At 44.8% G+C, this 26,959-nt stretch overlaps 1 protein-coding gene across 2 annotated transcripts in view; it reads left to right on the top strand.

Annotated features, from left to right (window-relative positions):
• agrn (agrin) overlaps nt 1-26,959 on the top strand; it is a 252,900-nt gene that overhangs the window by 207,133 nt on the left and 18,808 nt on the right. For both annotated transcript variants that reach the window (XM_039604628.1, XM_039604629.1), the window contains 13 exons: nt 3,304-3,726; nt 5,915-6,040; nt 10,275-10,402; nt 13,308-13,422; nt 14,270-14,389; nt 14,589-14,954; nt 16,413-16,605; nt 18,300-18,515; nt 20,608-20,837; nt 22,403-22,537; nt 24,913-25,003; nt 25,316-25,480; nt 25,577-25,688. In XM_039604628.1, coding sequence (XP_039460562.1) covers nt 3,304-3,726; nt 5,915-6,040; nt 10,275-10,402; nt 13,308-13,422; nt 14,270-14,389; nt 14,589-14,954; nt 16,413-16,605; nt 18,300-18,515; nt 20,608-20,837; nt 22,403-22,537; nt 24,913-25,003; nt 25,316-25,480; nt 25,577-25,688 — 2,420 coding nt within the window. The remainder of the gene's footprint in view (nt 1-3,303; nt 3,727-5,914; nt 6,041-10,274; nt 10,403-13,307; nt 13,423-14,269; nt 14,390-14,588; nt 14,955-16,412; nt 16,606-18,299; nt 18,516-20,607; nt 20,838-22,402; nt 22,538-24,912; nt 25,004-25,315; nt 25,481-25,576; nt 25,689-26,959) is intronic.

Here is a 26,959-nt window from a genome sequence, read left to right as displayed (position 1 = left end):
GCAGTATTCCAGATAGGAAAGGATGTTGATATGGTGTATGTTGATTTACAGTTTCAGGTAGTCGGATTAAAAAAAAAGAAAAAGAATATGCTCAGTAAGGAATTGACAAGGCTTTGATAAGTCCCTGAACATCTGGTAATTACAAATTCAGTGCCGTGGGTTACCAGCAAAAGGAGCCAAAATCCAGTCTGGTCTCACATTCCTCTGTTGCCTGGCAATAGAGATGTGGGTTGTGTGTAATCCCTCACCTAGCATTTCTGCATACACAGAAGGCACGAAGACGCCTCGCAGCGGTCTCTCTCTCTCTCTATCAAACCCTACGGGGACGACGAAGAGACAGGCGAGCGCTCGGGCCCCACCAGCAGCCGCGGAGGATCTTTTAATTTCTTCACCCGGATGCGGTCGCGCCGCGGGTTGCTGTTCTGGCACTGCTGTCGGCTCGGGAGTTAGATCTTGAGCTCATTTCACGTGTGGCTGGGTGCGAATTAGCATTTGCTCTGCCTTCACCCCTCACCACGCCGGAGCCAAGCCCGCCCTCCCTCCCACTGTTTACACGCAGCGCTTCCAGACGCCGGGCCACAGCGCCGTGGCATGCCAGTGCTCGCCGAGCTGCTCCGTGGTTTGACAGGAGAGCAGTGCCAAGGGCTCTGCTATAAATGAGTGAATATTGATCTTTTTTAACATCATTGATCTGTTGCAACTTTTTATTATACAAGGGAGCGTGACTGCTGCTTCTGCTGCTGCTGTGCAGTCTGCCGCTAATGGGCAGGCTGAGGAAAAAAATTACAAGCCTGCAGAAAAAGCTGCTCAAATCTTTCTGCCTGTGACAGAGAGCTGTGATGTTACCCGGCTCGCTCTGAAGTCTCCTCCAAGCAGCCGCAGAGTATGGGGAGGAGTGTTCCCGGCTTCTTTGCTAGGTCTCAGCAAAAGATGAAGCGATAAGAGAAGAATTACCAAAAAAATATGCATGAAATACTGTACCGAGCACCGGAGGGAGGGCATTTGTACCGGTGAGCAAATTCTGGCAGTGGGAGGAAATGGCCACCATGTTGGCAATGACCTGCCTCTCCCATATGGTGTTATTACCTGTAAGTTTGTAGCAAATTGGCAACGAAGGCCAGCATATGGCACAGGCAGCCCTCTGCCTGCTTGCTAGTCAGGGTTCTGTTGCCTTCTCCTCCATGTCCTGCGATTTTTTTCGTGCCATTATTCACTCCCTCGTTCAGTTTGCCATGCCATGTTTCCCTGCTGCTGCTTTGTTAACCTGTATTTTCCATCTGATTTAAACCCTTTCTCTGTTAGGCTCTTTTCCCTATCATTTCCTCTCCTTGCCTCTGTGGCTCCCTTGTCTTTCTCCTCCAGTTTGCGCTATCCGAATTCCTCCTCCTCACTGAGGGTGGCTGACTCCACAAACAATCTTAATAACCACCTTTCAACAATAAGTACACAGCTGAAGCAAGCCGAGATGACTATGATTTATTTTGCTCTCTACTCCGTGACATTACTGTCCAGTGCTTGACTGGGAGGAAATAAAGCAAAAAAAAGGCAAATGGACTGTTAAACCTGATTAAGAGAAGCGTCAGCTGAACAGACTGTGCTGCCAGTCCTTCTCTGCTTTCTCCCAACGAGCGGTCCTCTCTTGCTTTATCCCACGTCACTGAGCTTGCTTCTGGAGATGCGCACACACACCCAAACACACATTAGGCCCTTTCCAGGGAACAAGCCGCTTGACGCTAAGCTTGGCACAAGACTGACAGGTGTAGCCGAGAGGAAACGCGATGCATGCCACCTTCCTTGGTGATAGCATCGCTCCTCTATGCACTCCAAATCTCTCTATTTACAAATATCTTCCGAGCTTTAAGCTGACAATCTGTGCGTCTCCCGGGCTTTCTGCCGTCTCAGTAGGTATCACATTTCACACCTCGGTGAATAATTGCCGATCAACTAAGCGATTATAGCGGTGTAATTAAGTCCTACACATAATGTTAGGCGAATCCTAATGAGGCGCATGTCTACGGTATAGCTTTTTATTTTTTAATCTCCTCTTCATTTCACCTTCTCGCTAACACACATCTGTGCTCGTGGGACGGCAAGGAGCGAAGAAATAATGACAGTATTGCCGTGACTGCTCGCCACGGCTAAATCTGAAGTGTTCGCTTACGTAGCATCTCCCTGCCAGCTCACTTATCTCCCGCAGGAGTTTTTGTCCCATTTATCTCTCTTTTATCGCCAACAGTTTGTCCTTTTGCACCAGAGCTTTTTGCATTGGTAATGATGGGCTCTTTACAGAGAGGCTCTTCTCGCTCCCTCATTTGGAAGGATTCTTTTTTTGTTGTTGTTTTTGTTGCTCTGTGTGTGTGTGTGTGTGTGTGTGTGTGTGTGTGTGTGTGTGTGTGTGTGTGTGTGTGTGTGTGTGTGTGTGTGTGTGTGTGTGTGTGTGTGTGTGTGTGTGTGTGTGTGTGTGTGTGTGTGTGTGTGTGTGTGAATATATTGACACGAGTGTCTTTGTGGTGGCGTTGACGGATGCTCATGCTCTCTGCGAGCAGCGCTCTTTGAAGCCAGAGTTAAAGCCGGCTTTTTTTTCTTTTCTTTTTTTTTTGCCCCATTTCTATCAATCATTCATCACCGGAGGCGCTGGCTGTTGGTGATTAAAGCTGTGCTACTGGAGGGCAGCGTTTGAATATGGATATATAATTCATAGGCATTGGCACAGCAACACACAAACATGCATATTGTGCACACGAATGCATGCCATATGTGTACAAACACAAGCACAAATACCCTCCACACAATGCGCTGACACCAACTGGAGTAGTTTAACCCGGTTTGGGAAACATAACTCGTCTGCAGGCGGAGTGCACATGCCCGAATGCGATGTGTCATCTGTTGGCATATTCCATATTCACTCTTAAGACCCCTGAAACAAAGATTTCTGACATCTCATCCATTGCAGGCTTTTTAATCACGGGCTGCTTGTACAAACAGGCCTGTTTGTGTATGTGTGTGGTTTCTAATGTAATTACTTAATGACATTGGTGAACATCGGGGAGATGGGTTAGAAGATTAGAAGAGGCATAATCACTCACTGAATACAGGGGTAAAAAAAAAGAGTAATAGTGAGCAGTAGGTTGTAATAATCATTAAGTGATTTTGTTATGCTTTATTGGCTAATTATGTTTTTTTTTCTATTTCCTCTGGTGTGATTTTTGAGGTTTTACTGCAGTTAAGTAAAACAAAGTCCAACACTTCCATCTATGCTCAGTCATTCATCCATTCCTTGCTTCCTCCCCTTCCCTCCACCAGAAACCATCTCTGAGCCAGCAGATCGACCCACCCCCAACCCCCCCGCCACCACCCCAAGCGCAGCCGTTGCCGCCACCACCATCACCACCGCCGCCCCCTTCCATCCTAACATGGTGCACGGCGTCCCGCCTCCACGGATCGAAACCCTCGAGCAACCTGCGACCACCACCCCCTTTCCATCCCCTACCCAAAAAAGTGCGCAAGCAAACAGCCACCACTCCACCCACATCCAGCCGCAAGCGCTGCAGCCCACTCCAACCGCTGCCGCCGCCGCCTCCACAACCCCTCGCAGCGGTCCCATCCCCTCGGCCGCCGCAGTCTCCTTCGAGGGCTCGGGTAGCGGGGATCCGAGCGGGGACGAAGCGACCGAAGAAGAGAGCAGCGGCGTCCCAACGGAGGCCAGTGGGGCTGAGGAGACTGTCGGTAAATCCCTGCTCTTTCACTTCATTATCCATAAAGCTTTGGGTGTGTGTGTGTAGGGAGGGGAGGTTTTTCTAAAGAAAGGGGCTGGTCAAACTCATAGTCTTCTCTTAGCTCACATCATAATGCATTCATGCCATCATCTGTTAATTGAAAATGAAAAATAGGCACAGGCTTACGTATTTGTATGCAAATTGCTTTTGAGGAGACAAATGTCACAGGCAGGCAGGCGGGGAAGAGAAATCTTTGTCAACAGGTGCCGTTAGTGTCATTTCCACTTGCATAAGATGTATATCTCAATTTCAGACAGAAAAGAATGTATTTGCATGGTTCACTGTTGCTACATAGCCCATGCATTTTTTTTTCCTCCCATTCCACCAGCTCTCAACAGCTAGCAAAACAAAACCCAAGCTCTGTAAAATACACTCTAGATGGAACTGCTGGTCCGCATCTCAGGATCTCTGGAGCCTGACTTGACAGGCTGATGTGACTGGGAGGTTGAGGTGCGAGTGTGTGAGCCAGCATACCTTGTCACATGACTAGGCTCAAATCTTTCTCGACATGCCTTTCTGGGCTCTGGCGGTTACCGGGCCTCTGGTTGAACAACAAGAGGACGACTAAGACTTTTCAATCAGTGCTCTCTTTTCTTTGATTTTTTCTTTTTTTTTCTGACGTTGCCTTCCATCCGTCTGTCCACCTCACCTGACAGCTTGCAGTAACAGGATAAGATTGATGGAACGGCAAGGCCCCAATGTGCTCTTCCTCAGCTCTTCCTCCTCCTCCTGCCCCCCCTCCCCTCTTGTTCCTGCTCCCCGAGTTTTAGATTTATTCTCTTGTCAGAGGCTGACCAGAGTGCTCGGTGACGCAAGGAGCATGTAGCTTGTCTGCAAAGGAGACCTGGCGTCTTGTGACTGTGTGTATATGTGTGCGTATGAATGTGTACCCAAGCGTGCCTGGATGTTTTTCTTTTTTTCAACAGTCAGTTTGTGAGAGTTTGATTAGATGATTTTCCAGGACAGTTTTGGATATTGAAAAACTGAACTAATCTGTTTCGTCATCTGTTTTGTGTGTTTGCGTCTGTGTGTGTGTGTGCGTGCTAGTCTTATCTCCTGTTCCTCGTGTCAGTGTGTTTGTCCAATCCAGAGTGCACATGTCACCGTCTGAGCATACAAATGTGAGTAGGTCAGAGGTGCACATTTGCACATTTTTGTGCCTGTGCTATTTTTGCAGTCTGAACAAATCTGTGTGTGTATTTGTCGTTGTGTTTATCTGTGTTTATTTGACAGCTTTCATGGCTTCCATAGGAGTTGCGCAGACCCTAGTCATTGTGCGCTGCCCGATTTCTCCCCACCGGCACCCTCCTCTTCACCTCAGCTTCTATAAATGTGCAGACCACATGCCAGCAGATGCCCCATAAACCCCAGCCTCCTCCCGCCTTCTGCCCCGCCCCCTTCTCCCTCCTCCCTCCTCCCTCCTCCTTCCACATCCTTTGACCGCATGTCCTTGAGAAGGACGTCCCTCGCCTCTGACGTGTTTATGGCTTGTTTAGCCGCTAGCTGTTTGCCTCGACGATTATTTCTAATCTCTCCGCGGCCATAAAGTGCACCGCCTCGACACCGAGACAACTCCCCCTCCGCCAACACCATCATTAGAGTGGACCGAAGCTCGCCGCTGTTATATACACTCTCATTCTTCAGATAGAGAGAGCCGGGCCACTTTTATGTCTGTAATGTCCCAAGATAGCCAGATATGCAGTGACAGTAACACAAACAGGAGTGAATGTTTTTTTTGTCCTCCTGGGACTCCTTGAAGGTAACACTCACCCAATCTGCAGCGAGCAGTTATCACATCCTCCCATCATTAAAAGTGCACCATGTGTGAGATGACTGGCAACACTCCCCATTAAGTGTTCTCTACCTGTCAAAAAGAGTTCCAGGTGTACATTCAGTCCCAGTGAAAATGCCATATAATCACTCCTGACAGATGCCTTTATTAGTGTCCAATCACTGGTCAGCACTCTAAAACAAACACGCAAACATCTGTAGACGCGAGAGAAAGTTGGAATTGTAGGTTTTTGACCTTGGAATCACTGCTGGTGTTGAGTGCCTAAAAATTGTAGCTCTCTTCTGGGTTTCCTACATAAGCTGTAACTTTTCATGAACTATTATGAGCCTCTGTGTATCACCCTCAGGTCCCACAATGGCGAGCACCACTTTACCCACACTTGAGGACAGGTCGTCCTGCGACAACACAGAGTTTGGCTGCTGCCCTGACGGCAAGACACCATCCAGTACTCCAGAGGGCGCCAACTGCCCCTGTAAGTCAAGCGCACCTTTGAAAAAGACTTTCTTTACTCTCGAATTACCTAAACATCTTCCCGGCTGTCTTCTGCGTCTTCTGTCTGTTGCTGTTGTTTCGCCAGCTTCTGTAGCTCTTGCTTTGAGTCGCAGAGGCTCGGGCTCTGTTCGTATGGAGGGCGCCTTTCATGGGTCTTTTGAGAAAAGTAATTGGCTTTCCCTCCAAGAGTGAGATGAGAAGACTGATACCGCTCTCATGTCTGTGCATTAAATATGGAGCTGGAGCCAGGAGGTGATTAGCTTAGTGTAAAGGCTGCAAGCAGAAGAGAGCAGCTAACACATCTCTCTGCAAAGCTCACCACTGAACGCTTTGTGTCACCTTATTTAACAAGCACACAAACTCAAATGTGATGATGACGGTTTCAGAGGGACTTGTTGGCAGTTTCTTCTTCCTCCAAACTAATCGTGTCACAGCTTCACCTCCATATTTAAAGCAGAAAACAAAACAAAAACCCAAATTTTCCAGCTGTAGCCTCTGCTGCCTGAGGAAGTCCTCGTCGTCCTCCTCTGTTTGCGTGGCCTCGCGCTGTTTTGCCCCTGACATCAGTAATTGATGTGCTGTCTTGAGCTTTAGAGGGAAAAAAAAGTTCAAATGCTAAAAATAGTGTTGCAATGGATTATTGATCCAGACAGAGTTATCCGCACAACATATTGTTAAGGAATACTGTGTCGGAGGACAATTTCTGTTATTACAATAATTAAAGTGACTCTCAGTTAACTCGTGAAACAGTCAGAATAAGTGGCGGCTAGCCATTATTGTCAGTCTGCCAGTGTCGTGATTCAGAGTGGCACTGCTTTCCATCTATTTCAGTCTGTATTCATTTGCTGACATGCTAAAATTGAACATAATATATATAAATATTTAAAAGTATAATATACAGTAAAAAATCCTCCCTAATTATCACTTATGACATATTAGAAATGTGTGGGGGTTTTATCTGTGGAGACCCATTTCTTCTGATTTTGCTGTGTTCAGAAGGTTTCTGGGATGCAGTCGCTTGGCTGTAGGTGGATAGCACAGCCGCCGGCCAATAGTAGCACACAGAATATGAGGACAGAAGTAAAAAAACAAACAAAAAACATGGCAACCGGCTTACATGGCTGCTTCCGTCTCTCTCCTCTGCTCGCTGTTTAGGTAAGAAACCTATAAATAGCTGCAAGTCTGAATGTCTGTCGCCAACACACACACACAGTCGCACAATGTGTGCACCATCCCGCGCAACAGGAAGAGTGGACCATCATTCCTGACTGACCTGCTTCCTGTCTTCATTGATTCAGTCATTATCTAGCTCGCTCGACCACCGCTGCTCTCTGTTTCGCTCGGTGAGTCGGGCAAAGGGGCCAATTTTCAGTATTGTGTTTCTAAACATTAGCCACCATTTGCCTCGTGTTATACCTCTAATGTTGACTTTACAAATCGGGATATCGGAGCGTTTGGCTTAATTGTGCAGAACAGGTGGTGTTTTTTGGTTTTTCTCTGCAGCAGTGTTTTTATGAATCACTTCTATCATATGTAAATGAGCTTATTGACAGGTGGCAGGAAATTAAAAAGAAAAACAGAAACAGTGAAACCATTAGTCTGACCTTGGTAATCCATTTTTATGAATTCTGCAACACTTTGCAGTCTCGCCCTGATATTAGTCATACCCCGACAGATCCTCAGCGAGTTTCCTTTTCTCGTGTTTTGCTCGAGACTCTTGAACGCTCTTTCCTCTCCTCTTTCCCCATCGCTCCTGTTCTTTTAATCTCCCTCTCCTCTTGTATTCGCACCCCTGCACCCTCACGCGCATTCTTCTCTTTATCAGTCCGCGCCACTGTTCCTTAGTTCCCTTCTGAGCTCTGTGTCACTTTTTCTCTCTGTCTCTCGCTCTCTCTCAAACCAGTCAATCTCAATCCAGTCTTGCATCAGTTCATTTCTCTCTGGAGTTGAGCGGCGAGAGAGCCCAGAGACTAGAAGGGGCCGACGAGCGCTGTTGTACCAATCAGTGACTCCTGCCACACTCAGTTCATAAAGATAAAGGGCTTCTCTCTCTCCCTTTGGTTCTCTATCTATCTCTCCCTCCATCCCTCGGTTGAAATCTGCCATCTATTTGTCCTAGCCGTGGTAGTCTGACTGATTGTGAAAAGAGGGATTCACTCTGGCTCTCGGGGGAGCTTTGGGTCATGACTTGAAAGAGCTCGGGCCACAAATTAGTGCATGGAGTTGCATTTCTGGCACGGTGAAGGTCCCCTAAGCCTTTCAATAAACCAGCAGAATTTACTGCCACTCAGTCTACAACATGACCTGAAGATATGAGACCACCTTTGCCCATCCAGAGCCCTATGCCATTTATTTCTTTCACAGAATTTACAGGCAGGCAGAGGTGAAACATGAAAGGTTCTGTCGAGGTTGAACCCTGTGACATTTAGCCTCGAATCCGGCTGATGATAGAAACAAGCTCAGGCTATAAGAGAACTGTTATAACAAATCTGCAAAAGCCTGTAAATATTTATCCCAGCTAACAATGACGGCACACCGGCGATCGATACTTCATTCAGCTCAAGTGTTATTACCAATAAAACCGAGCTGCGTGATAAGCTGATCAATACGCTGGATATTTTTTTTCTTTTTTCTTCTCCCGAGAAGGCTTCAGCCAATCTCCCGCTCATTAGAAGTGAAATGACACATCCCTCTGCCTCGTGCATCGGCTGCTATTTCATTGTAGGACCCAGTTTATTGATATCTGCCGGGCTGTCTCACGGGGGAAAAAAATAATTGTTCGTTGTTCAGATTATTAAGATATCACATGTGCAAAATGCTCAAGGTTTGGTTTAGCCCACACTTACGTATTTAAAAAAATTAAACACCTTGGTTATAGATTGCGTTGGGTATATCTCCCAGTATAGTGTAATATAAAAAATGACTCTAGGTCCTGCATATGTTAAATTTAATGGCAGCGGGGATAATTGCCAAATGCTCATGTGAAAGTTATTGGCACACTGAGCTCCAGATACTATAAACTCTTCCATATGCCTGGGGAAGTCTGACATATCCATTACATTTTACAGTTCACTAGAATCTGATAGCCAAATAGCTCTGTCTGTCTTTTTATCACTCTCTTTCCCTCTCTTTACGTCCGTCACGGCAGTGGTCTGGAAAATCACCCTTTCTGATGTTTGTCTTCTTTGCAGATTAGAAGTCAGATCTCGCTCGTCCCCCCTCTCTTTTCTTTCTTTACCCCTCTCCCTGTCGGCCAAACGGTGCCCATTTGCCTCTATTTTATGGCCACCGTCACATGTGAATCGATGTGTGCCGCCCGTGAAAGTACTGTAGATGGTGAGGGAGGGGAGCGAGAGGGCGGCGGCGCGTGCGCGCGTGTGTGTATCTGTAGTGTCTGCTGTCCTTTTCATGCAGTTTTAACCAGGCTGTGTCAGTCATCGGTCCGCCTGCATTAAGGAGACAATTACGACTATCTTTCACGATAATCATACAAGTGCTCGTCCCGTTCTCTCTGGCATTGCTCAGGCGGGGGCAGCCATGATTGATTTGGGCAATTTGTTCTGCTGATTATGAGCGGCACGGAAACCCGGCGTCGGTGCCTCGCCAGCTCCTCCGTTCTCCACCACACACATAAACACCTTCGACTTTCTGCTTTATATCGCACTGCACCTCTCTGGCGGCAGTACCGAGAAACCGTATAGAGTTGATAGATGTCGGACAACATAACCCCCAAGGTCGCACAGGGAGGCTTTCTCTTTGCTGAGGAAGGCACTATTTTGAGTGCCCGTGGGTTGCTTTCACTTTAGTGTGTGTTGTTTTTTCCCTCCATGTGTTTGTGTGTCTGTCTAACTTGTTGTCTTTTTACCCAGCCCTCCATGGCACGGCCAGCTTTGGGGACGAGTCTCGGTCTGGTAAAACTGGCCCATTTTTCCACCTTCTGTTCGTCTCTTCTGTCATATTTCACAGTCCACCTGTTCCACCACCACAACTTCCACCGCCTCTACCTTTAATGGCCAAACTCCAGACCTTTTTTAAAGCCCCAGACAATCAGCAACACACTTCACTAACCCCTCCTTGTCAAACACACACAAACACACAATCCATCACTAACCCAAAACTGGCACTGCTCTGAAACGAGGGGGAAGGCAGCGGGGAATGAGTGAAAGAAGAAGGCTTGAGCCACGGTGTTTCTGTATCTTCTCTTCTTCTTCCAGCCACCATGAGGTTCAGCGGTTCCCTGCACCTGGACCAGGTGGATGGCCAGGACCTGATCTACACACCTGAGATGGAGGACCCCAAGTCTGAGCTGTTTGGAGAGACGGCCCGCAGCATAGAGGGCGCTGTAAGTGGCTGAATTTGCTGTAACACGATTTCATAATTAAGAAAATATATTAATTAATAGATTAAAGAATCCACACTTACATCTCTCAGCTTATACTGCCCTTTGCTAGCTCTCAGCTTTTAAAGTACTTTTAAATGTCCTAATGCCCTTTGCTGTTTTTCCAGCTTGTTCTGCTGCCCTCAAGTGTCAAAGAAGTGTCCAAAAAAAAGTATAAATTAAAACTGCTTTGATGTAATTGATTCAAATGACAGTTGCCACTGTTGCCATTAGGGAAACTTGGAGAGGAATGCTACAAAATTTTCTTAGTATTCCCAAGAATGTTCTTGTCATGAGTGGAAAGCTTTTCAGACAACACTCAAAGCATCGTGTCACACTAAAACTCTTCCCGAGAGCCAGACTAATCAGATTCTTTCAGCTCCTTCAGGCAGGTTTCATCGCACGTTTTACAGACTTGACACCCCTGAAGTAGCTGAGTAATATTCTGCCACACTGAGCTGGAGTGATTTCTGTGCTCTGACATCTGATAGAAAAAAAACAACAATGATAAAAAGAAAGGAAAAAAAAAGAAACCACACATTTTGCTGGCTGGCTGCACTTAGAGAGGAACATACATCATATCAGAGGCAGACAACGTGGCCTATCTGATATTTGATTTTTAATAAAAGGGGAATATTAGAATTCTCTTATAATCTGTGATCTGTAGACATGAATATGTAAAGAAATTGAATAACATTTTCAGATGTACCTGCCTGACACAGGTGAAGATATTAAGATTTACCATTCTATTTTTCCTTTTTTTTCCTGAACATTTACATCAAAATAGAATTCCAGTGACACAGATATACACACACACACACACACACACACACACACACACACACACACACACACACACACACACACACACACATATATATATATATATATATATATATATATATATATATATATATATATATATATATATATATATACTATAGAAGTATTAATAATGTCCAAAGAACGTGGCCTAAATAAACAGACAAAGAAATTCTTCAAGCTTAATAAGACCAATACATAAAATAAATAAATAACAGCTTTCTGCAGACTTGTTTAAAGAATCATTTGTCAGTCGCTTGCCAAACACTTCACAGTATTCAAAAAGCAGCTTTTCATGTGAGATTAATTATGATTTTTCAGCTATTTGAAAACTCAAGTCCTTATTCTGGATATGAGTCTCATAAGTTTGGATGGTCACGATGCCAGTTGCTGTTAGCAAGCCAGAACCCAGGCGGGCACAGAGCCTGTACAGTAATCACAGCTTGGCTCGTGTTGGTTACTCTGGTTGAATTTCTCCACTGTCCGTTTTCTATGTTGAGCTCAGACCTTTGAACAAATGTCTCTGTTGTCAAGCCGGGGCCTTGCTCCTCTGATGAAATGAGAACTTTGTGTGTTTATGTGTGCGCGCGCGCTTAGGTACACAGTACACATGTACCAGCTGTTGAATTAGTGTCACTATGCCCCACTGGGACCTAATCTGCTACCTCACAGTGATTTGTGAGTGTGTGTGTGTGTGTGTGTGTGTGTGTACGTGCATGTGTGTTCATTAACACTATCAGCCTGTGTGTCTCTGAAGCCACTTGACGCCAACCACCCCCTATTCATCTTCCAGCACACACACTGAGCACATGCAGAGCATACACGCCAGGACACATTCACTTGAACGTACGGGTGTATAGAAAGAAGGCGAATCAGCCCGCCGCTCGTTTCACTGACAGGACAACCTGTTGTAATTTGCAGATAAATGAGCACGTGGAAGAGAAAGAGAAGGAAGCGGAAAAGAAAGACCAGGTGGTTTTGAGGACCGTGTGTCCACCGTGACTAAGCCAGTTTTGGAGGATTTTATTTTTCGACTTTGCTGTCACACCTCAGCCCACAAATTAGAGACATTTAATGCATGAAGGAAATCATCTTTAACAAACTGAATTCTCAAACCCAACAAAGTCCGCTCAGTCACTCATTGTCACCGATTAGCAGCTTTTTGTTTGTTTGTTTTATAAATGTTTTTGCTTTTTTCCATCGGCTCTCACCTCATTATTGTCTGAAGACTTGCTGATTTACAGTGTACATATCATGAATAGGTCACTTTTAATAAAAAGAATCACAGAGAAAGTGGAGGTACCTAAAAACATGCTTTCTGAACGGTGATTTTGCTTCAGATAAAAACTGTGAGATGCAGATGAGGAGCGTGTGGCCATTGGATGCCATGGTAAACTGGGTTAGCAAACCCTGTGGCTCCTCTGATTCTTCACCAGCATCACCACTGAGAACAATGCACAGGATTTCCCACATTTTTTCCCTTTTCTTTCATACACTGAGTGTGTGAATGTGATAAATTCACAATTTAAACTAGTGCACATAACTTTTTTTTTTACTTCTAGCATAAAAATGGCCCATTTTTAAGACAAAATACTCATCCAGGTTTGGGGTTAAAAGGCAGCGTCAGTATTTATAACTGTTAAAATATCACTGTTGGCTGATTTTAAAAAATCCCACTTCAGTCAAACCTCATAAAGAGCTCTTCAGGCTGTTACAACGTGCACACAGTAACGAGCATCAGTAGCAAAACCAATCAGAATGTCAGGGTAGCTCGACATTTATCTTAGCTCCTCCTGAAAACTTGTTCCAATAATTAATGCCAGGGCAGCAGCTAAATGTCAATTTGTGCACCCACACCCAATGGGTTCCTTCCATGCACCCCAATTTGAGAGGCAGCTTCTTTCTTCCTCAGAGATCGGGTACAGTCTTCTGGAATTGGACTCGCTGCTGTGATAGCGTGGAGCTCATTACCGGCCTCATTTATCATCTCCTCTGTCTGTCCGTTCTCTCCTCCCACTCTTTCTCGCTCTCTCTTTCTGCTCCTCAGCTCAATGAGTTGTTCAGGAAGTCGGCAGTGCACAAAGACTTTATGAGCGTTCGTGTCCGTAACCTGGCGCCCAGCAACTCCATCCTGGCCTATGTCGAGGCTCACTTCAAACCAGGTGAGAGATCCTTATAGAGAGATAGATGAGCTTTGTGCATTTGGCTTTCAGCGAGGAGGGTGTGTGAGATATGAATACATTTTTAGTAGAAAAATAGGCATTTTGCAAATAGATGAGCTTGTATAGTCTTGCTTTCTGAAATTTGCACAGCACATGCTTTAAACTATGGGTGGGGCTCTCCAGGCCTCAAGGGCCGGTGTCCTGCAGGCTTTAGATATCATCCTGGATATCACCTGAATCACATGATTAGTTCATTACCAGGCATCTGGACAACATCAAGACATGTTGAGGAGGTAATTTAGCCAATTAAATCAACTGTGTTGGATCAAGGACACATCTAAAACCTGCAGGACCTCGGCCCTTGAGGCCTGGAGTTCCCCACCCCTGCTTTAAACCAAAATCTAAGGAATTGGGTGTTCTCTAAATATCATGATCATGTTACAATACTTTTCTTGGATCTTGGGTCATATGCTGCAGCTGCTTCTTTAAACTACCACGCAGAACATCAGCTTCCTCCCCTGCCTCTTATTTTTATTCTATAGTTTTATGAGCCTCGTTTAGTGTCCTTGATACCCTTCACGTGGGTTATCGGGTGCCGTTATGTGCCGCTCCTCCATGGCCTGTAAAGCAAACATCTGTGGCGAACATTATGAGACCGATTCATCTGGAAAAAAGCCGGACAATCAACGGCTGGAGGACAAGCGGTCCACAGAGGCCCTCCCAACTGTCATACCTAGGGCTGTTTGATATATCCATTTTAACATTTAAGGAGCTCAAGCCTTGTATTTGCTTTGGAGTGCTCCTCGGAGGCCTTGCTGTAAATGCTTGTACCTCGTGTTTGTTGTAGATACAAGATTCACCGTGGAGGACATCGTAGGAGCCCTGCTGAAACAGTTAAAGGCCTCCAAAGACACCAGCATCTCTGTGAAGAAGCCGGAGGATGAGAATATTCGCTTCACCAATTATGGTAATACAGTGTGGACTTAACAGGAGTGTGTAGGGATTAATAAAATGAAAGGGAGTTTTAAGTTATTCATGAGGTAGTTTATCAAAGGTTTTACAGGTCTTGAATAGAAAGTCTCAGAACCGCAGGCTCAACATACTTTAATGTCCTTTTTATTTCCTTTTTCCAAATCCTTTTGTTCTCCCCCCGCCTCTGTTGACAGGCCTGTCCTCCATCTCCATCTTCACCACCACTACAACTACCACCACAGCGTCAGTCACCACAGCTGCTCCCACCACCTCGACCAGGCCTCCTACGACTTCCCCTTACATCACCCGTCGACCGACAGGCACCACCCGCAGGCCCTTCAGCGGCAGACATAAATTGGTGCCGGTTACCTCGCCTCTCACCACTACTGCCCTGCCTCCAGCCACTACCATTGCCCACTTCACAACCAGGCCTTACCACAAGGTGCTGCAGAAGCCCTGCGACTCCCACCCCTGCCTCCACGGAGGCACATGCGAGGAAAACGGCAGCGACTTCAACTGCAAGTGCCCCGCGGGCCGCGGAGGGACTGTGTGCGAGAAGGGTGGGTCAGCTCGGAGAGTTTTCATTTTCTTTAGGAACTGGAACTTTTGCCATATTTCTGATTACTCTTAAATCAAAAGTTTCAAAGTCTCGGCTTATTTCAGACTCATCTAAGAAAATGAGCTCAGACAGACTTTCCCTGTAATTTGCTACTTTGCAATTAGCAATTTCAAAGAACCCACCAAAGGCTAACGGTTACAGAGATTTTGCAGCGGCTAAGTGGGTTTTAGGCACTCTACTTTCCATTGTGCCAATCATGCTTTTTAGCTGTTTTATAATCACTACTAACCACATCTTCAAGTGCTTTTATGTATTTATAAAGTAGCAGAAACACACCATTATAATAGAAAAAAATCCCTCAAATATTAGAGAAACGCTTGATCAAATAAAACGCTTATTTTAAAGCGAAAGAAGAAACGCATTCTCCGCGTCATGCTTTGGTTTGGCGTGGTTGTAGCGTGTGCAAGGTGACACCTTAATTGGCAGTGGGAGTAATGACTTTCAGTTAGCTTTGAAATATGTAAATGAAATGTTATGTGGTCACAGATGTGGATTTATTGGATCGTATAAAGCTCGACGGTTTATCGGCGAGCAATCACAGCACTGTACAGAGTGTCAGTTTTACGGTTGGTGTTGAAGAAAAAAGAAAAACCTTGGGAATAAAGAGCTGAGGTGTGATTGAGTTTCTCCTCGGCTGCTGCGCTTCAAGCTCATCTCGAGTGATTCAGACAGGCCCAACATCTCAGAAACGAGCGACCACTGAGCCGTGCACCAAAGGCTACACAAAATCCAGCCGAGGCTGCAGAGAAAACCATAAACCTGGGAGAACTTTTGAGAGAAGCGCAGCTCCTTCCTTTCTTCCCTCTTACTCTACTCTGGGATTTTTCTGGAATGGGGAGCGACCTCACGCAGCTGCGTCTTAAGATAATTGACACTAATTGCTTTGATGGGGATTAGCTGGTGAGAATCAGTGTGGATCTTTGCGTTAGAGTGCTTAAATGAAATCATAGACACATACACACAAAACTGCACAACCAGCCTCCCCGAGATCAATCAAGTCATTAGAAAAGCGAGAGCTCATCAGATGCCGTTCTCCTCAGAGAGACGGTCAGGAAGACAGATGGACGGTGAAAAAAAAAAGGAGCCCAGGAGAAAAAATGCATGATAATAATCAGAATTGTCAAGTCGATTCACAAAAAAAAGCAAACAAACATTTGCTGTGTGTGTTTGTGTGTGCACGCGTGTGAGACTGCACGATGGCTCCTCTTTCTGCACCTTCTGCTTTTGATAAACCCATCGAGCCTTTGGTGAAAACGTCAATCCTGTAAAATAAACAGAAATCTTCTCATTTTCTGTCACGCGCCGCTCACGCATCATTATGTGCATGAAACTTCTCTCACACCGCGATTAAGCAAATCACATAATAATGACGAGATATAATGTCTTCTTTCCTCCATAGTGATCAAGTACTACATCCCATCATTTGGAGGCCAGTCCTACTTGGCCTTCTCAACCATGAGCGCGTACCACACTGTCCGCATCGCCATGGAGTTCAGAGCATCTGAGATGGACGGCATCCTGCTCTACAACGGCCAGGATCGCAAGAAGGACTTCATCTCTCTTGCTCTGGTCAACGGCAGGGTGGAGCTCAGGTGAACGTCAGCTGATTTAAGAGGGACCCTGTCGGCTAACATCAGTGGTCCTGATGTTTTGTTTTTTGTTTGAATTCAGTAGGCTTTTTACTTTCACATCCATCGTGGCAAAAATAAGATGAAATTTTAATGATCAACACTATGAAACCGGGTCATTGCAGCAGCAGCTGACAACAGATGCAGATAAGAATAAAACAAAGAGACGGCACTAAAGATAATGAGGCAAATAATTACAGTGAGTAAACATGTCGGAAAAACGGCTGTGCAGGGAAAAGAAAAAGCTACAGTTCACATGATTACAGGTGGAAGGAATATATACTCGGGAATATATGCTGGATGTCCCAAGTGCACATTTTATGTGTTATCTAATCACACAGATAAACAAAGGAAAAATCTAAGCTGTATTTACAAAATGTGGTGTTTGTATTTACAGATGGATCGAATGAGAAAGAAATGTATTTGGAAAATTCAGCTTAGATGCTTTAAAATACTCTTTTCCATCAGAACTGTGCGTTTGAAGTGGTAAAAGTGTGTTTTTGTGCATAATGTCAACACTGGGTGGGAGCAGTATCACTCTAGGACCAAAGCAAAAATTAAAAGAATAAATAATAAAATGTAGCCAAACAAATAATGATGTTTTTTTTCACCATCCCTTCCTGGTAACCAGCTAGCTTTTATTCCATCATGGTATGGATGGAGTAAATTTGCAGACTTAAAGTCAGGCTGGGTCACCGTTAGGAAATTGATCCTGATGTACAACTGGTGTTTTGCCCCTTTAACATGCACACTGGAGCTTTATGTGGGCAAAATATCTAGTATTACATTTTAGACTGAAGCTGACAGTAACTGCAGGTCTTATCTAGTCTCTTGAGAGACGACACTTTTCCTGCCAGAAACCTGCAGAAACACTAGCGCTAATCTCTTCTCTGTGGCGGAGACGTATGAATAAAAAATCATTTGGGGACGGGAACATCTTCAGAAGAGACAAGAATGAGCTAATTAGAGATGCTGCACTGCATCTGTTTCGGACCTTTTATTTCTAATGTTGTCAGCTTCCCTTGTCTTTCTGGTTCTCACATTTCACCCTGACCCCTGCAAGGTCTTTCAGTTTCTCCCAACCTGGCCAGGTTAGATTGCTCTATTCAGGGTAAAATCAATAGCAAACTAAAGGAGATCATTAGTCACTTGTGCTTTCAAATAGAGCTCTGCCTCAATTCTAGAAATACAGCTGTGAGATTACCACCCACAGCTCTGCAAATCCAAGACGTGGGGAGAAGAACTAATTATTTGTGACAGATAATTGCTCTCAGGTTGCGATAATGCTACCATATGTGTGGGTGCACATACACGACGGCTCTTTTCTGTGATGATACGGCCTTTTTTCCTCAACAAAACCTCATTAGAAAAAAGGTTGAATTAAAAATGAGGATGTGAGAGACACTTTTTTAAGTGAGTAACTGTTTCATTCCAGTCACATGCTCCAGTCTGAAATTCCAAATAAGCACCTTTGTATCTTCTTTCTTTCCTCCATCTCTATCTTGTTGAGCATTATGAGCAGATTTCCTGTAGTCATTAGAGGTTAGATATTCTGAAGAATAAAATTCCTGCCTGATGAAAGTATCAAAGTCAGCAGAAATAGAGGGATCTTTTGGTAAAGTGAGGTGTCTAAGTTATTCTGTGTCATCCCTTTTCAGGTTCAACACAGGTTCGGGCACAGGCACGGCCCTCAGCAAAGTTCAAATCAGTCAAGGCCGCTGGCATCAGCTGGTGGTGACTCGCAACCGCCGAAACGCCATGCTCAGCGTGGACAGCGAGCCACACATCGAGGGTGAGAGCCCACGGGGCACAGATGGCCTCAACCTCGACACCAACCTGTTCATCGGAGGAGTGCCTGAGGACATCAAGCAAGAGTAAGACCTTGGCATTACAGTTACAGTCACACCATTGTGTTAATAGTGATGTGCAGACACAAAGTCCATCATCTGTGGCTCATTTTAATATTCCATTCTACAGCTTTTATGTATTCAGTATCCAGCTAATTCCAAGCGGCACCAGTCAAGTTTTCTGTTTATGCTAATTTTGCTGATTTGCCATTTTTGTATTCAGTGTAGAGTTAACTACTGTTAATCCCACTTCAGTGGCCCGTAACCTAGTCGGAGACCTTTGAGGGAAAAATTAGCCATGTGCAGCTTTTTGATAAATCGACTCCCGTTATTTGTATTCATCTGGTACCCTTAAGTCATGTGAGGATAGTTGCCTAGAGTGGTTTCATAGAGCACGGCCCCATCTTCCATTTGTTTTTTCCCCATCTGCTGCTTGTTCATCCATTGGTCTTAATAGAAGTGCACTACAGAGGAGGAGGAGAACAATATGGGAATATTAAAAATAAAGTGCTTTTATGAAAAAAATTCTTCATGTTATAAAATTAGTAGATACGTTTAAGTCATAAATCTGCTGTAAAGTTGGGAATTGTAACACGGGAATCTGCTTTTAGTACAGCTTCAATCGGAAGTTCAAGGAATTGCAGTTTTTGGCACTTTGGGATTTGTTTTGTTTGCTTCATTTTTCAGCCCCAGAGCTTGCTGCTAGCTGAGGACACGGACAGTAGGCATCAAATCACAGTGTTTTAGAGTCATTAGTTGCAAGCCTGTGGACACACTCAAACTATCTGCCCCCTTATCCACGCTAGTAATATTGTTTTAGTTAACACTGTGTTGATGGAAGGTGTTTTGACCTGTTTATTTATACGTGTACAATTAATGTACAACCCTAATTCCAAAAAAGTTGGGACACTGTGTAAAATATAAAGAAAACTAACGTAATGACTTGCAAATCTAAACATTTTACTGATTAATGAAAAATCTTGCTCATTTGTCTTCGAACAATTTGATCGCAGCAACATGTCTCAATAAAGTTTGGACAGGGGCAGCTGGAAAAATAAGTGGTACTAAAAAGAAACAGCTGGAGGAGCAATTTTGCAAGTAATTAGGTTAATCATGTTATAGGTCGGTAACGTGATTGGGTTTAAAAAGGGAGTCTTAGAGGGGCACAGTTTATTGAAATCACTGGACAGGCTCAGGAACACTTACACAAATCACTGTGCCTGAGCTTTAACTACACAAATGCTGCTTAAAGCTCTACAATGCAGAGAAAAAGGCATATGTGAACATGATCGAGAATCGCCGTCGTCTTCTCTGGGTCGAAGCTTTAAAATGGACTGAGGCAAAATGGAAAACTGTTCTGTGATCAGCCGAATTGAAATTTGACACTCTTTTTGGAAAACATGGACGCTGTGTCCCCCAGACTAAAGAGGAGATCTATGGAGGTGCATTAGTGCCTGTGGAACTGGCAGCGATAGGGATGATGAAATAAAAATATAACAAAGAAGATCCAGGACTGTTGAGCAGCTGGAATCCTATATCAGAAAAAAATGGGATAACTCTCCTCTCCAAAAAGTCCAGAAACTGGTCTCTCTGGACTCCTGCTAAAAAAGAGGTGATGCTCATCACAATCAAAATGTACCATTTTTTTAAATTAAAATGGTACATTTTAACTTCACATGTTTTCTTGTGAATAAAATATGAGGTTAATATGAGAAAGTGATATAAATAAAATTTTTATTATTCTATTATTATTTTTAATTATGCACTTATTACACACAGTGTCCCAACTTCTTTTGGAATTAGGGTTGTAATAATGCCATAAATGTGAATTGTTGTAATTATGTGTTATGATATTGTGACATCCCTGGTACAAAGTCGGTGTCAGTAATAGTAGTAATTAACCAGTTTGTTCGATTTTGATCAGAAATGATCAGATGTTGGAGAAAAAAAGGTCAACATCCGAGGTGAATTTGGAAAATTCTTCTTCTAGCTCTTCCTTTATGGAAATATAATGAAGTGTATTAATAATACTTCATAGAGTATGGCATTTCTTCACCGCAGGTTCAGTGTGATTCAGTTAGCTTTAGTAGTGTAATTTTTTTCCCCTGTCTGTCTTCAGTGTAAAGGAGAGGACAGGGTTGGCAGTCGGTCTGGTGGGCTGCATCCGCATGTTAGATGTCAACAACCGGAATCTCAACCTGCAGGAAAACGGGGGCGAAAGTCTGTACGGCAGCGGGGTGGGTGAATGCGGCAACAACCCCTGCCTGCCAAATCCCTGCAAGAATGGCGGCGCTTGCCAGGTGAAGGAGGCCGAGATGTTCCACTGCAAGTGCAGCAAAGGATTCTGGGGTAAGATGCTGAGACGAATTCAGCAGATTTTCCTAATAGTTATGGACAGTCGTGGAGTTCTGAGTTGGTTCCAGGGAAATAAGTAGAAAATACGCCTTATTCATATGTAATTTTCAAACTTTCCTAACACCTTGTAGTTAAAATTCTGCTAATACATCTCAGTGTTGCCTTCTCCACAGGGATTCACTGTGGTCATGCCTGACTCACAAATCCTAAGTAAGCTTGACAGGCTAATTTGACAGTGTAACTCATGCCCCAGCAGCAGCGCTGCAAGTCATTTTGTAAACACCGACACTATCAAATCTGTGTGTCCAACACAGAAATGGGAGTTTAAATGTTGACGCAGTGCAAGGAACATGAAAAACTTTGAACTAATTCTCTGTGATTGGCCTTTGGCCTATCTCTCCTTCCACTGTTCCCTTCCTCTTCTTTTTCTCCCTCCAGCAGATGGCAACTAACAAGCAGCTGAGAGAGAGAATATAGTTAAGAGCAGACACCAGCAGGGCCTAGCCAAGCGTGCCCCTCGCTGGTTATACTGCAGCTTACCGCGGAAAGTTTCACACAAGAAGCAATTTAATTGTCAGATCTAACTTTTATGCTCGAATAGTAAAGGATTTCACCCACAAATGGGGGCAGGTTAATGGTTATTGAAACAACCTGTCAGCCGAGGTTTAAGAGCCATTTTCCTTGAATGTACAATGTGGATCAATAAAGTATCGTGGTGTATTACTGTTGCCTTTATGTTTTTGTTGGTGCTGAGAAGCTTGGGGAGGCATGTAAATCTCAAGGAGCACTGCTGTGACAGAAGTTACGCTAGCAACCCAGTGTACAACGAATGGTGTTAATGAGAATTGGACCGATGCCTGCGCCCTCAGATTGAAGTTAATTTTGTCACGATGTCAATTTAAAAGCGGCCGAGATTGGCTATCTCGAAGGAATGGGACAGATCGGAGAAAGAGAGAAGACAGAACAAATGGGCGGGAAGAGTTGTAGTTAGAGGGAGGGCATGTCAGGACAGCTGGATGAATGCGAGAGGTGAGCAAGTAATAGAGTTAAAAAGAGGGGAGAGGAAGAATAGATGTGAAAAAGAGCCGTGGTGGCGAGGAGCTAAAAGTGGAGGATAAAATACAGCTTCCAAACGTGGGAGTGAGGAAAACGGGGGAGCCCTGTGAGCTCAGCGGGAATGGGGTTCATTAAAGCACTCGCTTCACCACAGGCTCTGACTGCTAAAGTAATGACGGGTGAATTCAGATGGGCTGTGGCAGAGGGCAAAACCATCATCCACCAGACGCCTGCTAGCCTTTCCCACAGTCGGCGTTGGCCTAGAAACATGGCCGCGTGGCAGGAAGGCTCTCCACTGTTTAATCTGGACGTGTAATATTTCTAAATCCTATTAGAAAATGACCTCTATTACAGAGGAAATCCTCATACCCCCGCTTCTCTCTCCTTTTTCTGTCTTCCCCTCGTTTCAAGTGGAATACAAAAGAGTCAGTGGTTGAATACGTTGGCCCTTGTTGCAGGTTTCCTTGGTGGTTCCCTTCTGACATTTTTGTCTTTACATCCAGGTCTAACGTGTGCCGACGTCCACGACCCGTGCAACCCCACCAGGTGCCATCCGTCTTCCCAGTGCCAGGCACAGCCCGAGGGAGGCTACAAATGCGAGTGCCCCATGGGACGTGAAGGAAGACACTGCGAGAACGGTAATCTCTCCCGGACACAACAGAGTTTTGGTCTGGAGTCTGCTGAGTAGCACCCTCCTCCATGCCTATTTTCCCTCTTCTGTGACATTTCCATTCCCGCTGAATCGAAAAAGGAGATCAAATGCAGAAGAGGGGGGGTGCAAAAGCCTTCAGGGTGGAAGGGAAAGGGAGGGTTGGTGGCATACAGAACTGAGGTAGATGATTGGCCCCGTCGGGCCATTCACCACATCGACTCTGCTACGCTTGTTAGTGGGTAAGCTGCAGCCTCCCTCCCTGCCTTTCCGCCCACAGGTGTTGTGTTCAAACATGTTTGTTGGTACTTAGTTTCACATGGCAGAACCAGGCCGCTGCTGGGAAAAAGACCGGAGCACAGCTCAGCTGCTTTTGAAGTTCATCATTAGCACTTTGGGCGGTGTGGCATTCTGAAGTCTACTCATGTTTATCCCTCCCTTCCTTTGTAGATGTTGTCATGAATGCTTGCAGAAGTTGACTTCTGCAAGTGCGAATTAAAAAGAATATATTCTGATGCAAATCCTGAACAAAAGAGAAACACGCAACCTTGTAACCCTGGGAATTTGGGAAAAAAACAGATGAGAATAGCCTCCTTCTCCTTCGCCTCGAGTCCAAGTTAGTAGGTGATTAAAATAAATTGAGGTGAACCAAAATCAATGCCATGTGAGCGGGAGCGTCTCCCATTCCAAAAGGCTATTTTTTTTCCACACGAATCAATGAGATGACTAATCGCATCAGTCCTTCCTGCCCGCGGTGATTAATGGGAGCGTCAGTCAGCCAGAGTGTCAGCCCCAGAGAGGAGCTCAGAGATAAGGCGGCAGCCAGGCGGACGTCCCCTCTGAGGGCTGCACTGAGAACAGTTAAAAAGACAGGTAGCTTAGAGCGCTCTCATCAGAAGCCTGAAGGTGAATTGGTCGTAATATGAAGTGTTTGTACCTTAGCGTGTGCGCGCGCACGTTTAGCTGAGCTGTGGTTTCCATTTCAATTCCACCAGGGGTTTGTCAGTGTAGCTCGCTGCTATAATATTCACAGTCAAGGACTTTTCTCAAGGGTGTTCCAGTAGTACTGAATGGCCTACTTTACTCAATGCTTTTACCCTGTCATAGTGTAAATCATTACAATTTAGTGATGGAAGCACAATCATTAGGATTGAGGCAGTAAACACACACAGACCAAAAAAAGGGGCTTGTCAGTTACATTAAGCTAGCTCTTTGTGTAAGATTTTCTTTTTTGTGTATTCAAGCTGCTTGTTGCCATTTCATTTTTTTGATACTGTGGGTTTATTAGAAGTACTAATTGGGTGTCATTACTCCACCATCAACAAAATTGCCACAGAGCTTGCTACTGACTTAGCATTAGAAGCAGCGGCTCGCTAAATGCTGCTTCTGCCTTAAAGACCAAAGACCAGCTGTGGAAACTTTAACTTGACGGAAATTTTCTTAGTCGTCAAACTCAGTCACCCACGCATCATGCAGCTTTCCTGGTCATCCAGTTTCTTCCAATGCCTTGCCCTCTGCTCACCTATTGATCGCTGTGCTTTCAGTTTGAGCGCTAGGTGAAAAATAAGAAAAACCCTCCAGACTCGCTCTATAGGAAACTACATTCTGAGAAGCTCTTACAGAGTTCACTTCAGCGCAGGATTCCTTGTTGCGTGCACCAAACTCTTTTTCTGTCTCCTCCACGGTGCGTGCCGTCATCATCATTAGCAGTCTTCTGCACAATAGCTAATTAGCTTTCTCTTCTATGTCTCCCTTCCCCATCCTGACTAATCCCAGCCAATTACGAGTAAAAGCTTTCTTGCCGGCTACATAGATAGGTATGTGTATATGAGCATCTAGCGTGGCACATTCCTCTCAGTGATTGTAGCTTTTGCAAGCAACACCATAAACACATACTCCCACAGTGACACTTGAATGATTTTTAATGTCAAGCTACTTGTTAGCGGGATGGCGCAGCGCCTGTCCTAATCACTCCAGACAGCCAAAAGACGGGACAGCCAGACGTAGACCCTGTTGCAAAGACATGAATTTGTAAAAAGGCCTGCCAAAATACAATAGCCACATTATTTCATAGGTCCCAGGCTGTGGTGTTAAACTCCGCATGTCTCCAAAGGTCCTTTGTTATACAGTGGCGGGCTGTGTAATCAGTCTGACATGAGGGTTTTTTAATTTATTTATTTTTTTTGTTTGAATTTCCGTCAGGAGAAAGTCTTAATCCCAAAAGCTATAAAAACACAAATCCATCTCTCTCCTTAATGCTGACAGGCTCTTCAAAGATGTACCGACTATCCCTGAATTTCAATTTTGTCAGCAACAAAAACGACACCTGCGGTTCAATACTGTCTCTTTGTTTTTTTTCCCCAGTGGTTGAGAGGCGAGGGGCTTACATGCCACTGTTCAACGGAGACTCTTACCTGGAGCTGAAGGGGCTACATCTGTACGGGCACGATCTGCGGTAAGTCCCGTGCCTCAGTGTGAAACCCACACAGTCAAGTCTGGCATGTATTACCGAACACCGGATACCACGTAGGTCTCATAGGCTGAGCTTGTTCTGTGCCTAAGGCACAACACCCTTCTTTAAGCCTGGACTGAACTGACAATGACGGAAACAAGTAATATTGTCTAAGCGTGAGCATGTAGAACATACAATGTCTTTATATACTGGAGAAACAGTGCAGATGCACCAGACACAGAAGAACATCTGGGAGATGTTTCTAAGAGATCCTCTTACACTCACGTGTGTGTTTTGCTTCTTTTACATCTGCAGTCAAAAGGTTAGCATGACAGTGGTTTTCATGGCCAACGACTCCAATGGTTTGATCTTTTACAACGGCCAAAAATCTGATGGAAGAGGAGACTTCATCTCGCTGTCCTTGAGCGATGGATTCCTGGAGTTTCGCTACGACCTGGGGAAGGGACCCGCCACCATAAGGTTACCACGACTTGAGAATCTAAGAGGGTTGAAGTTATCAAACAAGAAAACAGAGAAATATAAAACTGTGCATGTGTGCGACTGTGTGTGATTCAGGAGTAAGGAACAGATCCAGCTGAATGTGTGGAACACTGTCAACCTGGAGCGCTCCAACCGCAAAGGAGAGATCATGGTGAACAAGAAGGGTGCTGTCCGAGGAGAGGCACCAGTAAGAAAACCGCAACCCAACAAGCTACTGCTAATGGTTATCTTGCTTTTAGCATGCGGGGCTCAGGGGCCTGTGCTATCCTTACCCTTATGTCTGCCTGTATTTATATGTACATATACCCATCTGTGTGCCTATGTCTCATCTACGCCACTTCTTCAGGCTCCTATAAGTAGTGTCCAAGTTACTGCTTACCCAGTTTTGCTGATTTTTTTGTACACAGTCCCAGAGCGTATAGTTTTCCAATTTTGTTCTAACCTAAAGTATGCAGCTATCTCCAGAAATCCAGCAATGCAAGAGGGAGAGCAGCAAATATAGAAGGGGCAGTCTTAATTTTGTAACACTTCTCCAAGCTTCCTGATTTTCTAGAGATAAAAGTTAGCATTACCTACCAAAATCAAAAAGCAGCCTTTTCTGCTGGTATACAGTCAATTTCATAAATCCAGCCTTTGAGGGTGCTGCCTAGGGAGGTGGAGGCAGATGAAGGAGATAGCAGCAGTGAGAGAGTGCGTAATGAAAATTTTAAACCCGGCGACTAGACTAATAAAGCAGGTACATGGTTCCAAATGAAGGTGATCTAATAGTTTGATAAGTCTGCAAGTCATCCAATTATATTAAACAGTGTAATTTGTGACTATGAACATGCACTCTGTCAACTCCATCAACTTCCTCTAAGATGCAACACTCCTTTTTTATTTTTTCCCCCTCTCTCTCGCTGCTCAGTCACCCCTCCTCTGCCTCCCCATCGTCCGTATGGTAATTGTGTTTTACTCCAGCAACGGAGGCAGAAAATCTTATTAAAGGAAGAGAGCAAGGGAAAAGCGAAGACGAGTGGGGGGCTGGGAGGACGCAAGGGATGAGCTGAGACTAGTTATGGAGCTCATTGCAGAGACCCTATCCAGTATGGCTCCAAGCTAATTCTCTCCCACTTCAGCGCTAAGAACCAGGAAGGCGTTACAGTACGCTTTGCTCAGAGAAACCTATATCATATCAAAGGTGGTCGCACACAGGAACATATATGGATGCATATAGCATTTAGCATGTTCATTTCAAAGTCTGCTCAGGCTGCCGGCGTAATGAACTACAAACTTTCAAAGGTTTGGATTGGAGAAATAATAATCTACTTCACCTCTTATTGAATGGCTGTGGTCTATAAATGAGGTTGGGTTAAGTGGCACTATTCATAGTCTCTCATCCATGAAGTGTTTTTTTTTTCTCCTTTTCATCTTTTGCTAATGGCATCGTATGTTTCATGCACGGCCTTCTTAGACTTA

Source organism: Oreochromis aureus, linkage group 20, assembly GCF_013358895.1.
Source record: "Oreochromis aureus strain Israel breed Guangdong linkage group 20, ZZ_aureus, whole genome shotgun sequence".
NCBI lineage: Eukaryota > Metazoa > Chordata > Actinopteri > Cichliformes > Cichlidae > Oreochromis > Oreochromis aureus.
Note: the sequence above shows the minus strand (reverse complement) of the source record. Positions and strands in the feature narration are given on the sequence as shown.